Consider the following 15,393-nt stretch of genomic DNA (forward strand, 5'->3'; position numbering starts at 1 on the left):
AGATGAACAAAGAATCAAAGATGAGATCACGGAGAACAAGATTAAGGCTTACCTCGATATGTACGATAAGCCTCTTTCTTCGCACCGATCCACGCTTTGGCGGGTGTCGACAAAATGGCAAACTTGTTAATGATAGTCCATGATCCCTTGCTCATGACCAGCGGCTGGTGGTTTTGGGATTCGGCTCCCTTGTATCTGGCTCAGACAATGTTCCTTGATGTTATGCATGCCGTCCGAATATGTCCATCTAAACCTTACCCCCAGGCTCTAGTCTTCCTTTTTGTGCTTTTACTTTATGTATTCCAGTTCTCGCCCAGTTTTCCCTCAGTTAACTAGGCAACTTTCCTCTTATATGAAAAGGGCAGAGCTCCTGGCCTTGCCTCATCAAGTATTTCAAAACAAAAAAAACTAGTAATAATTGCACTTTTATGGCTTTCAACGCGGCGTAACCTTTTCACCCATAGTATAAAGGTTTGGTCCAGGTTTTACCAGTGCCACATATTTTCATTAATATAAACAAGGTGGGCCAGGGAGGACAGCTCAGTTTCTACATTATTTTTCGTTACATGATTTACAGCTAGGATAGTTGAGTTTCTACATTCTGGCATAAACACATGCTACATCACAGGAAATCCCATACTGGGATGGTGTACTGGCCTTGATCCGTGGTCTGGTGGCCCAGCTGAGGATTACTGCTAAGAAATTGCAATGACTGGATATCTGGAGGGGGAGCCTGCACCAAAACACGACGAAAACTAGATATCATCATTTTGCCTTCTTAAAAAAATTAGCCAACAAGGTGTTGAATGAGCTCATGCTATGTAATGCTGATTACAGTCACTTGACCGACTACATCAACTACTCCCTCCGTTCGGAATTACTTGTCGCAGAAATGGATGTATCTAGATGTATTTTAGTTCTAGATACATCCATATCCGAGACAAGTAATTCCGAACGGAGGGAGTACATGAATATCTCCCATGGAGAGAACTTGTTATAGAGGGGTATGTAAGGATATGAAATCAATGCTCACTTAAAAGTCCTACCCTAGCAACTGTTGAAGAAATAATTGGAGTAAAATCCCATGAGAAGGACAACACAGGTGTAACCAACCATAGAGTAATGCACAAATGTAGAATCACCTGGTGCATTTGAGGACCGCCATGAAAGGGTGATTGTTGTAGATGAGGTTGCTGAAGATGAACAGGTGATTGTTCCTGCATCTATCGACACACCGATATGTAGTGACAGCAAAGTATAAATTGTATTGCTTTTTCAAGAAATTAAAAAATGTCCATTACCTGCCCAAATGGCGTCATGCCAGAAAATCCTTGAAGAGAATTAAGACCAAACTGCTGTGTAACATATGGTGCCTGTTTCGATAAAGCTATAATATATCAGACTTAACTACAAACTACAATATTCATCATCTTATCTGTTCATCAAAACAGGGGTGTATGGAAAGAGAAGTAGAAGGAAATATAAGTTTTACCTGCATTATATGATTTGGGGCAAGGAACTGGTTGGTTGGAGTACTCATGTGATTCGGGATGTCATTCGATATTGTGGGAGCAAGAACCCTAAGTGGGAGTTCAGCCTCCTCAGGCTCCACTAGACCTGCAACAATTTAATAAGATCAGACACTGATCATGTATTCACGTTCAATCCAGCATGGAGCAGCTTAGGTGATGAACATACCTTGTCTACCTTTTTTCTTTTTACTTGATTCAAGAGGACTTTGCTGCTGGCGACGATTCTCTACATTTTTATTTTTCTTACTACTTGCTCTGCGAGGTTCACTGTTGCTGGTATCATTCTGAGGCAAATTTGGCTGTTGACTTCTCATGATAGTGCTTAAGGAAGGCTTGTCATGCAACTTTGCTTGCAAAAGAAGCTCAACTTGCTCCAGGAGCTGATCATATTGGCTCTCCATAAATCTCTGACCTTCAATGTTTTCTGCAGCCTTTGCTGCCACTTTATATAAAGTTCGATACAGCGAATTGTGCCGTTTAGACACCGTGAACTTGGGATCTTCATCCACAGCAGCAAAACCGAAGTTCTCCTTTGGAGATTCACTCTGAGCATCCTTTCGCCATCTTTTCAAAATATATTGTGGTGGAAGTTCTTTGATATTTTTTATCTCAAGAACTTTCAGTACATGGCAACATGGAAGGCCTACGAATTCAAACTTCTTGCAGCTACAAACGACCATATATTCTGATGAGTCAAATCTAACAAAATGGACTTGAGGTCTGTTTTTGACAGTTACCTCATACTCGGATATTGGTCCAATTTCACCACAGCAATAAACCATGCAGGACAAGACCAGTTCAAATTCTAACCTGAACATCTCAAACAGTGCAGGAGTATATGTATTAGCAGCTTGCCAGAGTAACCGCAGAGGTGGTACCCTCTGTGTCATTTGAACTCCAAGGTAGTCAGCTTGTTGTTCAGCTAGACGTTTCTCCTCCAAAAATTTATCATATCTGTTGAAGAAGTATGGAAGATCTATTTCTGTTTTAAGAACACCTGTCAGGATGGCATCCATGTTATCACTTCGGAGTGTGGCTGCAATATCTGCACAGAATATATCACGCCCATAAGGCAAAGCCCATCTTTCTCTATCCTCATACAATTTACTTAGCCACTCGTTGTCTTTCAGATTGTACTTCGCCAAGAGGATTTCCCAGCTAGACAAGAAGTCCCCCTCCTCCTCATAGTCATACAAAGACCGACTAAAATCATGGGCAAAAGTTTCCGAACCTTGGAATGTATCACTTAGTACCTTGGTGGCATTTTGATATAAATGCAACAGTGAGAAGCGATGGGCAGTCCCTGGCCAAGCAGAAGCAACTGCATCGCTTATTGCTGTAGAGCGATCAGTCAAAACTGTTCTTGGCTGCTTACCGCTCATAGCAGACTTGAAAGTTTCAAACAACCACTTGAAGGATTCGACTGATTCATCATAAATAAATGCTGTACCAAATATGGTTGGCTCCTTATGATGGTTAACTCCAATGAACAACAACAAAGGCCTACAATAATCACTTGTGCTATACCTTGTGTCAACACATACTACATCACCGAAGTAGTTAAAGTCCATCACTGATTTAACATCTGCCCAGAATACATTTCTGAATTGGTCGTCTTCATCCACTTGAATGGAACAAAAGAATGAAGGATTCTCGCCTTTCATCCTCTGTAAATATTCAGAAATTGCCTGAGCATCGCCTGATTGCATATCCTTCGTGTGTCTTGTCCTTACGTAATTTTTATAATCATTTGGTATCAAAACAACTTTTGGTGGATCCGGAGGCTGCTGTAACTTTGCTAATAACTTCTGTGATCTAAGAATCTGAATGTCCACCAAGGGAGCTTCAAGATCATGATTATGATCAGCCACATACTCAGTCACAACATATTTGCCGCTAGTAGTGATTCTAACAGTCATGTGTGCTTCGCAGCCAGTTCTTATTTCTGCTCGTTGTTTCTTTGGCTCAGCAGTAACACTTTTAGGACGGAAGCCCTCTTTAGAACATACATAAGACCGAGACCTCGTAACATTATTTGCTGTTTTCTCAGAGCATCCTTTTCGGACATTGAATCCTGCAGTTCCAGCATAGCTGACATAAAACTCATAGGCCTTGTCTTCATTCAGGAAAACCATACCCACTTTTGGTTCTCCTCCAGGCCCAGCTACTACTTCAGTTTCTGGATCCTGTTCCGCTTCAACTATTTCATCTTCTTTACTCTCAGGCTGGACAATAGGGAAAACAATCATACATGTTATAGTGAATGGCCGTTTCAAATATGCAAATGTAATAATTCATATGGAAGAAATGGTGTAAACTCACAGAATTCATTATTCCCTTTCTATGTTACATAATAGAAGAAAAATATTATATCAAAAGATTCATACAGAGAACTCAAACAAGTATCTCCTATGCAACACTTGCAGAGAAAAAGTCAAACATATCATTACAATTGAACATTTTGCACACAAGCTTACCTTCTTTTCATTTTTAAGATTTTGCTTCTCAAGACGTTTTGAACGCCTTTCTGACGGCTGCCAAGAACAAGAATAAGAAAGCATAAAAATAATGAGATAAATGTCACAGAAATGCTTCACATTTACTCTGAAAAAACTAATACATGGAGGCAAGTTAACGCTTGTTGATTCGAATAATTTGCACATTCATGAGACGAGATACAGCAGGTCAGATAAATTAGAATTGTGTTAGCATACAAGAGTTGCAAAGTGGAGGTAAGTACAAACCACTCACAAATCACATAAAATTAGTTCAGCGAAGGCAACAAGAAGAGCTACAGATAATCTGTTGAAACCAGCCCCATAGAAGTTAAGAGTTATACATCAATGAAATGCGGAATACAGGTACATAGTGAACATTTTCTTCTATAAAATTAAGTTTATTAGCAACAGAAAGTGGCTACACAAATGAAGTAACAACACATATCTGTCATGTGGGGCAGAATGTATGGCGCAGGCACAATGATAAGGACAGGCAGCCTACTGCTTGATCCTCACGATAGCCTAGGGGATCCCCGTATCAATTAGTTTCCAAGTTTGTTAGTGCTTGCCTTATGTCGTAAGCCTTCCTTTTACCCCAGCCATCTATATTCTAGCTATGTAAAGCTATCAATAAACAGAAAACGAGATTAGGCTCCAACCCTAAGCACATGACAATATCTTCCATAGAAAAGGTGCCAATTTATTTGCCAGTATGTATGAGACTGCAGTCGGTTGTAGCTTGTGAGTCCTGACAGTGAGATGACAATTAGACACCAACTGAGTGCTACCATTTTTCTTTCATTGGATAACTAACCACCCACTTAATGGAAACTGCTAACAGCGAAAGAACACAGTGATGCAGCGCATTCGCAAATACAAATATTGCTGATATGCAAGCAAAGTTACCAGCGGTCCGTCGCTTGACAGAAATCTACCTCCATCACCACGCTTACGCCTTTCCGCCAAAGCTTGGCGTGAGACAATCTAAAATGGACAAGAACACATACTTACCAAATAAGCAAAGGATCATACAATATTATATTTATATCTACGATTACTTTCAGTTGATATAGGGCCGATTACCCAGACACTTGAACATTCTAACATATGTTTATGTCCTGATATATGCAACACACATTGGTAAAAACAGGCCATAAATATTGATGTGCCAGGTATATAACCTTTTTTCTGAAATGAGCAACTATGTGGGCCTCATTGTAGCAATGAGGCCTACTTACATCGTATTCTACAGTCCACAATCCACATAATACAGTATTGCAAATTATGATATATTCTATATCACCATCACAACAAACAGCAAGGTGGAAGTGATTTACCTTGGCAGGCCTGCCCGAGGCAGGTCTGCTCTGTCGCTTCGAGAGATACTTATTAAGTATCTTCTTTCTCTCATCAACAGCGCACTGCGACACCATCACACCAAGGTCCGTCGACACACATGCCTGAAGGGCATTATCCTCTGTAACAGCCTTTCTCGGCCTCCCCCTCCCTCTCTTTTCCTTGACCTCCACCTCCTTTTCCATTTCACCCTCATGAGCATCAGAATTAGCATCGTCGCCGTCACCGTGGTCATGGGCACCATCCTGTGCAGCATCCTCCACCTCAACATGTTCCTCCTCCAGTTCGATGACAGACTCCACAGCATCCTTCTTATCCCCACCTCTCCCCAAATTCTCCGTACTAGGTACTGCTTGCCCATTCCCTGTGCCTGCTGTTGCGACACCCTTCTCCACCGAGTTCTTCACCTTGATCACCGGCGTGCTCTTCTTCCCGGGCTTGCGGCCCCTCTTCTTATGCGCCCCAACCTTCCCTTCCCCTTCCCCTTCCCCCGCGGCACCCTCCTCCACCTCCTTCGGGGCTGCCGAATCCTTGGCTTTGTTACCCTTCCTGTAGGAGTAATTGCCTCTGCAGCAGAGGAACCGCTGCATGATCATGCCCCCCGTGCCGGCCGAGCGGCGGTTGGAGCCGGTGCGCGCCTTGAACCCAGCCCTCTCGCCGTAGCCGTAGTAGAAGCCCTTGGCGTCCTGGACGGAGTCGAACTCCATCCCTAGCTCCGGCGCGGCCGCGGCCGCGGAGGGGGCAGCCTCCCCCGTAGCCGCCGCTTCCAGCACGTGGTTGTGCTCCACCACCAGCTTGGACACCTTCCACTTGCCCTCATCCCCGCCCACCCCGCCGTCCTTCCTCACCACCTCCATCATCGCCCTGCACCGTTCGTCGGGCGGTCCCGCGGGCGCTGGCGACGCCTCCTCCTCGCTGGCGGGGCCGGCCTGGCGGAGCGAGAGGTAGCCGCGGGAGAGCGGCTCGCCGGGCTCCGCCGGCGGGGGCGGATCGGAGGAGCTCGCGGGCGGCCCCAGCGGCGGCGGCGCGTCGGCCATGCTCGGGGCGGGGGTTTGGGCGGGGTTTGAAATGGCGCGGGTTTGGGCGGGGGCGGGGGATGGGGTGGGGGGTGGAGATCGGGTGTGGGGAGGAGGCGTCTTGCCCTGGCTGCGGCGGCCGGCGGGAGTGGGGGACGGGTGGGTGGGTGGATGCGGAGAAGGGTGTGGGTGTCAAAGGCTGCGCGCACGGGCGTCGGCTCCCTGGCGCGTGGGGTCAGGGGCGGCGTGGCCCAGGTGTCATCGGGTGTGAGCCTGGAAGCGAGTGTGGCGCTAGGGGGCCGCCGATGGGGCTCCTGGTCGGCGACCTGAGGAGGGAGACGGTGTGGCGCCTCTGAGCGCACGACGCGTGGCCCGCCACGGTAGGGGATTGGCATGCCGCAGGTGGGCCGACGATGTCAGTGCACACATTTTTATCACGATCGTCTACGAATTACTCCCTCCGTTCTACTCCCTCAGTTCCGAATTACTTGTCGCATGTATGAATGTATCTAAATGTATTTTAGTTCTAGATACATCCATTTCTGCGATGAGTAATTTAGAACGAAGGGAATATAATGTAAGATTTTTTTACACTAATATAATGTCAAAAAACATCTTACATCATGAGACTAAGAAAGTATGATCGTTATTACCGATGTGGAAAGGGAAAGAAAATACGAGTTCCTCGTGCAACCTATATGCACTTTGGAATTATTATCATTGCTAGAGGATTGAGATAGGAAGTAGAGTGACAACCAGTGTAGTGCACAAACGGCAGTTTTCGATTCGCGTGAAGAAAAAAAATCACTGCTCGTAATCCAACGTAAAGAAAATGTAGAAAGGGCCATACATGAGATGCGCAAATGGATACACTAGGGACACTTGTGCCCCCCAAAAACAAAGGAATTCTTTGAAGCCTCTGGAATGAACGATCTGATAGATCGTTGTCGGACTCTGTTGTCATTGAATCATCAAAAGGGGAAGAAGATGGTGCTCCCGTTCTACATGTGTTTTCATATGTTGAAACAAACTGCCTTGCTATACATCTGGAGGAATCAAACTTATTCAACATGTTTTCATATGTGTCATAAGTAATTTCCTCCCTAGGCAAGCTGAGAACGTGATCCGGTCAACACGTTTCTTGATGCCGCTCATTCCGAAGAAGTGAAAGTTAGCCCCTGCATGGGCATCTAAGACAAGTTATACACTCTTGCCAAGAGGATCGAGCTTGTGTCTCACAAGTGAAAAGGAACAAGAGAAGCATGTATTTATATATGCATAGCACATAGTGGTAAAGAAGAGTTGCAGGAGGTGAAGAGCTTAGGTGCATATAAATAGAGGAAGTAATGCTCAGTAAATACTCGGCAAGAGACTTGGGCGTGATATGGCACCGTCTCCATCCGGGTTCTCCACCTCCCACACCTACATATGAAAACCAACCCTCTAGTTGAAGACCGCGGCACATAAATTTGGTGCAGTTCATGTGAGCTAAGTTAACAAAGATCCTCTATAACATTATGCTCTTTAATTTTAAATAGCCCCACATTCAATTGAGATCTGCAATTGAAATTGGGTCATTTAATTTTGATCGCATCAACAATTTCTTGAAACTCTCTTGTTCGACTCTTTTGTACTCATTATGTTTCCTAAATTTTAAGGGGCGGCACAATTAATTGATGTCTGCAATTTATGATTGGGTCAATCAATTTTGATCGGGTCAACAATTTCTCAAGGAGCGCTCCCATTCAATTATTTTAATTCACTATGTTTCCTAATTTTGAAGCCCCGCCAATCAATTAATGTATTTAATTTGAGATTTGGTTTTATGCTTCAGACTGGGTCAATGATTTTTAAAATTAATCAGTAGCAATCAGCCTTTAAAAATATATCAATCCCGTGCACCCTCCTACCACCTAGAAAAAGAAAGTGCCACATTATGTGAACTATAGAACCAATATAGTCAATGTAGCCACCAACACAATTTTTTTTCACATAAATATAGATTGGTTGGCAAATAACACAAAATCACATCACAAAAGGAGCTATTTACGACGACTCCGTCCGCTCGAATAGATTCAGATAGCTAGCTAGCTAGCTCAGTCCGCTCGAATCGATTCAACTAGCTAGCAGTGGCGGAGGCAGGATTCGAATATAGGGGGGGCCGAGTACGTATATTGATCGAATCTTGTTGATAATTACTAGTTGCTTCTACTAAAATTGTTGGTCGTTGGGGGGGAGGGGGGGCAGGCCCCTGCTCGTCCCCCCTGGCTCCGCCCCTGCTAGCTAGCTCCTGGATTGATTCAGCTAGCTACGACGATGGTGGTTTCGTATTTGGCCGTTTGGATTGATTCGAGCTAGTTAGTTTCGTGCAAGTCACCCTGGACGCCCGCGGCTTCGTATTTGGCCGTTTTATGCGCTGTTCGCCGGTTTCGTAGAAATGAGCTAGCTGACCGTGGACACGGGCGAGAGAAAGAAAAAGACGTCAGGAAAATATAAATGAGTATTTAATTTTACAATTTAAGTTTGAGGAGTTTGTTCGGCTGCAGCTCAAACCAATCCTTAAAAAATGCGTTTCCACGAACTGAAAACGCTCCGCGGTTTAAAGGGTGTGTTAGAGACGCTCCTACTCCTAGAAAATAACCGTACTAGTGAACACACGAGACGAACACATTGACCATCGGCGCTACTTAAAAAGGAAAAGATAAACAGCATCCTGCTGCGCGAAGCAAAAGCCGTACCAAACTAGACGTCCAAGCAACCGCTTCCCTCTCTTCTCTTGCTCTGCTCGTCTCCAGTCCACCCTGCTCGCATCGCACCGACCGATCCGATGGACCGCGCCGATCCCGCGCGGGGCCGCCTCGCCGTGCTCTCCTCCCACCTCCTCGCCGCCGGCGCGGATCCCGCGGCCGCGCTGGGGAGGTCGCCGGCGTCGGCCGCGGCCCCGGGGGCCCGCGCCGGCGTGCTCGCCGTGGTGGACTCGAGGACCGGGAAGCGGTACGAGGTCAAGGTTTCGGAGGACGGCACCGTCCGCGCCACAGACTTCAAGAAGGTATAAAACCAGCAGTCCAGCCTGATATTAGCTTGTCTTCTCCTGCGGCGGGGGGTGGCGTGAATCGATCTGTGCTGCCTCTGTCCGTAGCAGAGTGCTTGTGCTCTGCAGTTCGGTTAGCGGTGGGCTGGCCTTATGGATTCGGGATTGGATCAGGATTTTTATCCTACTCGTCGTAGCTAGGCGCATGTAATGAAAGAGCTTAAGTTTTGGTTGGTAGTTGAGGTTCCAGTCCAATAATTAGGATCTACTGTTGAACCTGTGATCAGATCAGATGATCCAGCAATTGATGAATTATTCTTTTGTAGAAATTGTAATTGAGGATGATAGATAGACGTATTAAATATTTAATTCGACCGAGCTCGTTAAATTTAATGCAATCGGGCCAACAATATATGGTTATTGTACGTGAGGTTGAAGTTGAGCTGATAATCAGTACAAGCTTGAAATTTGTTCTGATGGGTAATTGTTGCAATTAACAATGTTATGGCATGGTCTAGGAGAACTTGTCTAATTGACCGGCATGTATAGCTTGGGAAGCTGGTAGCCGTAATTATTTCAGTAGAAATTGTCTATAGATTTCTGTGATTTTGCAGCACCAAATTTTAACAAAACACGCTATAAGCATTTTACTTTCAGTGACACCTTCTTTTTCGAGGAACTAGCAGGAGCTCTGCCTCAATGATCCTTCATTTGTATCATGAAACCAGATCGAAGAGGACAAAACTGATTGTCGTTGTGTTATGTTGTAGATTACCACTGGGAAAGATGACAAGGGTCTTAAGACTTACGATCCTGGTTATCTCAACACTGCCCCTGTGCGTTCTTCCATCTGCTACATTGATGGGGATGAGGGAATTCTTCGCTACAGGGGTTATCCAATTGAGGAGGTGGCCGAAAGCAGTTCGTTTGTTGAGGTCGCCTACCTCTTAAGTAAGTGTTTTGCAACTTGTATTCCTATTGAATTCCAGAGCATATTCGCTTTTTTTGTTGTAATCGTTGGTTAATGACTTGTGCGTTCACAGTGTACGGGAACTTGCCCACTCAGAGTCAACTGGCAGGCTGGGAATTTGCAATTTCACAGCACTCTGCTGTTCCTCAAGGACTCTTGGTATGCGTTGTCCCTTACCTTTTCTTTTAGAGTCTTGATATTACAATATATTAAGAATATCATGTAGGTTTCGGGCTTCGCTCTGATTACAAAGTGATGTATGGTGCTTTCTAATTTTGGCAGGATATCATACAATCAATGCCTCACGATGCCCACCCCATGGGTGTCCTTGCCAGTGCAATGAGCACACTTTCTGTCTTCCACCCAGATGCAAACCCTGCCCTTAGAGTAAGCACATTCTGAATGCACCAATTTAGGCAGATGATTATTCACATAGTTCTTACGCAATGCAATAGTATCCGTCAAACCCTTAAACTTTCACTGTTATAATTCTTGTTTGATAGTTTGTTGTACATGCATACTTAATTTTTTATTATTATGCTTAACAGTTTGAAGTTGATCTTTGACATATTCTACCCATACAGGGGCAAGATCTGTACAACTCAAAGCAGGTTAGGGATAAGCAAATTGTGCGAGTTCTTGGGAAGGTATGACTAATAATCTGATTATCTTCAGTTAGTGTAGTTTTTCAGGATACTCATCCAACTGATTAAATTATGTTGCCATGCTAAAAATATCCACGGATTCCGCACATAACCTCATGATGAAAGTTGCAACAACAGTACTTTCTGTCTTTAGTCATCTACGTGACTTAACTTTCTATATATGACCATTTGTTTAGGCACCAGCAATAGCAGCTGCAGCCTACCTGAGACTAGCAGGAAGGCCTGCTGTCCTTCCTTCAAATAATCTTTCTTATTCAGAGAATTTCTTGTATATGCTAGACTCTTTGTAAGTCACGTTACTTGATAATTATTTTCATTTGTTTTTCCCACATATATTGGCTAAATAATCCATTTGCTACATATTTTTCTATGTTTGTTGTGTTGCAGGGGTAACAAAGAATATAAGCCAAATCCCCGACTTGCACGGGTTCTAGATATCCTTTTTATTCTCCATGCTGAACACGAAATGAACTGCTCAACAGCTGCTGTTAGGCACCTTGCTTCAAGGTATCATGTCCTTCATTCTCCTCTCAAGTGGGAGTAGTAAATTGATGTCTAATTACCTATGATATCTGTATAGTGGTGTCGATGTCTTCACTGCTCTTTCTGGTGCTGTTGGAGCTCTATATGGTCCACTGCATGGTGGCGCAAATGAGGTAAATTATATCGAGCTCTGCATCCTCCTCGTTCATGAATTCAAGCTTATAATGTTTCTACATATTTGACAATCCTCATCATTAGTAATTCATTAATTAATCTAAGAAACAGCAGGACCTTGCCTCAGTAGCTTTACATGAAAAACCTTCTGAATCTTGCATCCACTTGTAAGGAAGTTTGTATTTTAAATAATCATTAACCTACACTTAAATCAGTTTTAGACCGTGTGTTCCACCTCTGGCCCTACCAGGCCCATTCAAAACCCAAATTGAAACCTAACAAAACTGAAAGTATGTGACTAGCAGTCTCATGCAGTTCTAGTTCATCCTATGTACCCGGCAGGAGCTTGCAACGGTTCCATGACGACCAATGCTCCAATTTCTTTTATGAAGAGTCTGATATCCATATCTCCCTGACCGTATCTACATTGCTCAATATCTCCTTAATTTGGAACTATCAAAACTAGTGCACACAGTATAACCAAGATTATTAGACCACGAGGAACAACTTATTAATGCGTCTATGGATTTTATTAGATTTGGTACCTGTAAAGTGTTTATGCATACTGGCAGGCTGTCATTTTCTCCATGTAAAGCAGAATCCATTACTATCTATAATTTCGAAGGTGATTAATCTTTGCCTGATTCACATTGAAACTCATGAAAATGAATTCCTGAAGCAAGGCCCACCAACACATTTCTATGTGTTTCTGTTTCTCATCGTGGCGTCATGCAAGTAGATCCATCCTCCCAGGAATATCCTTCCAGCCCCACACCATGTTAGTTTTTAGGGAATGTATGTATTGTGAAGTCTTTTAATTTCAGAAACCTGCATCCTGGCCAAAAGAGATCAATGATTTGCATCTTACCATGGGACTTAGTGTTATGTTCTGTATGTCAGGCGGTACTTAAAATGTTGAATGAGATTGGAGCTGTGGAGAATATTCCAGATTTCATTGAGGGAGTGAAGAACAGGTGATAATACACAACTCCTGCTTGATTGATATTTTTCTTGTCTCCGTGATAGTCTTTTCAGTAGAATTTCTACTTCGATACCTTTTGATGTACCGTGGGACTTGTTTTACAAGCGATGTCTGTCATTTTTCAGGAAACGGAAAATGTCAGGTTTTGGGCACCGTGTGTATAAGAATTATGATCCTCGTGCTAAAGTCATCCGAAAGTTAGCAGAGGAGGTTTTCTCTATTGTTGGACGGGATCCTCTTATCGAGGTCAGCTATTCTTGATCTGTTTAACTGTAGAGAGGAAGATTTTCTGAGAACTTTACGAAACCTCCATTTATGTGGCGAGAGTTTGATCGGTGCTCTCATGTAATGAAACAGTGCTGCTCTGTTTATGCTGTGGGTGCTAAGTGTCAGTAACTTTGTCTATGAAACATTATGTTTCGCAAGTAACAGAGTAAAAGGATCGAACCATGCAAGATAGAAAATACAGTAAAAATATCTCTTTTCTACTGGGTGAAAATTGACTGAAAAATTGTGAGATAGATGAAGTGCAATTCAGATTATTTCCACTTTGGATCTGTTGACTGTTGAAAGGAACAAAAATAGTGGACCTAAGTTGTACGATTGTTCGCCATCTGTTTTTTTTATGACCGAACGAAAGCTGTGTGTTTTATGCTACTCTTGTTTGCTAATATCACAAATGGCTAACACTTCAGGGTTTGACAATCGTTCATTTTGCTATTTAACTTCTTTTTCTTTAAACACCCTAGAGTTATGGTATCAACAAGGGCCTAATAATTATGTCGTTTTCTTTAAATGAGGATCCTAAACAGCTTGGCTATTGGTGGTCGAAACTGTAATCATGCGTTGCCAAATCAAACACATCCTTATGATGTTTTCTGATGCCATGCCAGGTTGCTGTTGCTTTGGAGAAGGCAGCACTGTCAGACGATTATTTTATCAAGAGGAAGCTGTATCCAAATGTGGATTTTTACTCAGGCCTGATTTACAGGTGTATCAGTTGTTTCTTCGAAACTGAGTCTACTTTCTATCCCCCGTGCACCCTATTTCTGTTATTGAATACTTACATTGTGACTCGTTGATTTTCAGAGCGATGGGATTCCCTACAGAATTTTTCCCTGTGTTATTTGCAATTCCTCGCATGGCTGGTTGGCTAGCACATTGGAAGGAGTCACTTGATGACCCTGACAATAAAATTATGAGGCCTCAACAGGTCAGTAGCTATCAACAGTTTTATGTAGAGCACTTCTTTTTGCTTGTTCTGAATTCGGGGACAACCATTTTTGTTTTGTTTGTCAGTCTATACTGAGCACCAGCTTAAGAGTTGCTATTATTCTTTGATCTGTAGTGTGAAATATAATGTTGTACATGCTTCTTATTCTTTTGAGTGTTGTTCGGTGGATCTAGTTTTCCCTGTGCTTTAGCAAGGACTTCTTATCACTGTGATACATGTTCCTTTATGCACCTTGAAACGATTTTGCTTATGCAGAAGTCAGTCAATGAATTCTAGTCATGTTTCACTTTATCTTGTCTTCCTATAGTATCCTGTTTTTTTTTCTGTCATATTCTCAAAATTAGTAGAACAAATAATTCTGTTAACATTATTTGAGTCATGCAGTTGCTAAAACAAACCATCTAAGACAGTAGTTAGTTACTCAGGCAGCCAGATCTTCTCATACTTGTGCAATGATTGCTTTGTCGGCGTTAATTTGTTTGCTATTTCTTCAGGTATACACGGGCGTTTGGCTGAGGCACTACACCCCTGTGAGGGAACGAGTGGCATCTAACCAGGGCGAGGAGCTCGGTCAGATCGCTGCATCAAACGCAACGAGGCGTCGCCGTGCTGGTTCTTCCCTGTAGAACAGCAGCAGGCACGGATGCATGGTGCAGCATCCAGCCCACGCAATAAACCAGGCTGCTGTCGTTGCCACTCACAACGCCGCAGCGGCTCGAGTCCGGGAGCTGTTATCCTTCTGGTGTCACCAAGACACTTAGCAGTTGCCATGTAATAAACTTCTAGTAAAAGGCACGCTGTGGACACTATCTATGCACACACTTCCAGTTTCCAGCTTCATCTCTGCATGCATGCAATGTGAGCTCATGATTGGAAAAAATAATCATACTCCCTCCGTCCCAAAATAAGTCTTAACTTTAGAGGGAGTAGTTGATGGCATGTCGGTCTTCGTAAGAGTGTGCATATTAGTGCGGTGCGTAGGATTCGATCCCTGGCCAGCAATGAAAAATCATGCCATTTGACCGTTAGTTAACGCGCTATTTAGTTCTTTTTTACCTTGGGAAAAAGTTCCCTTTTTCAGTTAAACGTGTTACTACTTTATCGAACCTGGACGGACCAACGGTTGTACCGGTGCTCCAGCAGCCTGTCCGGTTCATTCGTCGGTCTAGGTTTTCAAAACTATGCTCTAATGATGTTGGATTTACAATCACACTGATGCGATTTATGTGCGTGGCGCTGACTGTGCTTCCGTTTGGCCAGACCGGTGGACTGTTCGTTGCTGCTCTTTCGGTGATGTTCCCTGTAGTTGGCAACGTTCTGGGTGTTGTGTTTGGTCGTTGCATGGTACTCACTCCGTCCGGAAATACTTGTTCTAGAAATGGTTGTATCTAGACTTATTTTAGTTATAGATCTATTTTATTCATTTGTCAGTATTTTTGGATAGAGGAAGTA

At 43.6% G+C, this 15,393-nt stretch overlaps 2 protein-coding genes across 4 annotated transcripts; one reads left to right on the forward strand and one right to left on the reverse strand.

Annotated features, from left to right (window-relative positions):
- Positions 1-446: 446 nt before the first annotated feature.
- Positions 447-6,524, reverse strand: LOC125510773 (uncharacterized). Of its 3 annotated transcripts, none has more exons than XM_048676037.2 (8): positions 5,368-6,524; positions 4,937-5,014; positions 4,010-4,066; positions 1,708-3,757; positions 1,493-1,617; positions 1,302-1,373; positions 1,143-1,223; positions 447-733 (listed from the first exon to the last, which is right to left on the reverse strand). In XM_048676037.2, the coding sequence occupies exons 1-8, from the start codon at positions 6,421-6,423 to the stop codon at positions 623-625; spliced, it is 3,630 nt and encodes a 1,209-aa protein (XP_048531994.2). In that variant the 5' UTR covers positions 6,424-6,524; the 3' UTR covers positions 447-622. The 3 variants fall into 3 exon arrangements, with proteins under 3 accessions (XP_048531994.2, XP_048531993.2, XP_048531992.2); XM_048676036.2 differs by having other exon boundaries at positions 1,143-1,217; positions 1,699-3,757; positions 5,368-6,521; XM_048676035.2 differs by having other exon boundaries at positions 1,699-3,757; positions 5,368-6,518.
- A 2,574-nt stretch (positions 6,525-9,098) lies between these two features.
- Positions 9,099-14,781, forward strand: LOC125510774 (citrate synthase 3, peroxisomal). Its single transcript, XM_048676038.2, has 13 exons — positions 9,099-9,451; positions 10,204-10,384; positions 10,477-10,562; positions 10,686-10,790; positions 10,988-11,050; positions 11,245-11,354; positions 11,456-11,575; positions 11,649-11,724; positions 12,626-12,699; positions 12,833-12,953; positions 13,601-13,698; positions 13,797-13,920; positions 14,436-14,781. The coding sequence occupies exons 1-13, from the start codon at positions 9,230-9,232 to the stop codon at positions 14,565-14,567; spliced, it is 1,512 nt and encodes a 503-aa protein (XP_048531995.1). The 5' UTR covers positions 9,099-9,229; the 3' UTR covers positions 14,568-14,781.
- The last annotated feature ends 612 nt before the right edge of the window (positions 14,782-15,393 follow it).

The sequence above is a fragment of the Triticum urartu genome, chromosome 5A (assembly GCF_056163025.1).
Source record: "Triticum urartu cultivar PI428250 chromosome 5A, HENAU_Tu73, whole genome shotgun sequence".
Taxonomy (NCBI): Eukaryota; Viridiplantae; Streptophyta; class Magnoliopsida; order Poales; family Poaceae; genus Triticum; species Triticum urartu.

Coding starts and splice junctions, on each gene's coding strand:
- LOC125510774 (XM_048676038.2), top strand. CDS start 9,230: ATGGACCGCGCCGATCCCGCGCGGGGCCGCCTCGCCGTGCTCTCCTCC. Junction 13,699..13,796: donor TACTCAGGCCTGATTTACAG/GTGTATCAGTTG, acceptor GTTGATTTTCAG/AGCGATGGGATTCCCTACAG. Junction 13,921..14,435: donor AAATTATGAGGCCTCAACAG/GTCAGTAGCTAT, acceptor CTATTTCTTCAG/GTATACACGGGCGTTTGGCT.
- LOC125510773 (XM_048676035.2), bottom strand. CDS start 6,423: ATGGCCGACGCGCCGCCGCCGCTGGGGCCGCCCGCGAGCTCCTCCGAT. Junction 5,015..5,367: donor CCTCGGGCAGGCCTGCCAAG/GTAAATCACTTC, acceptor TGTCCATTTTAG/ATTGTCTCACGCCAAGCTTT. Junction 734..1,142: donor GCGGTCCTCAAATGCACCAG/GTGATTCTACAT, acceptor GTTTTGGTGCAG/GCTCCCCCTCCAGATATCCA.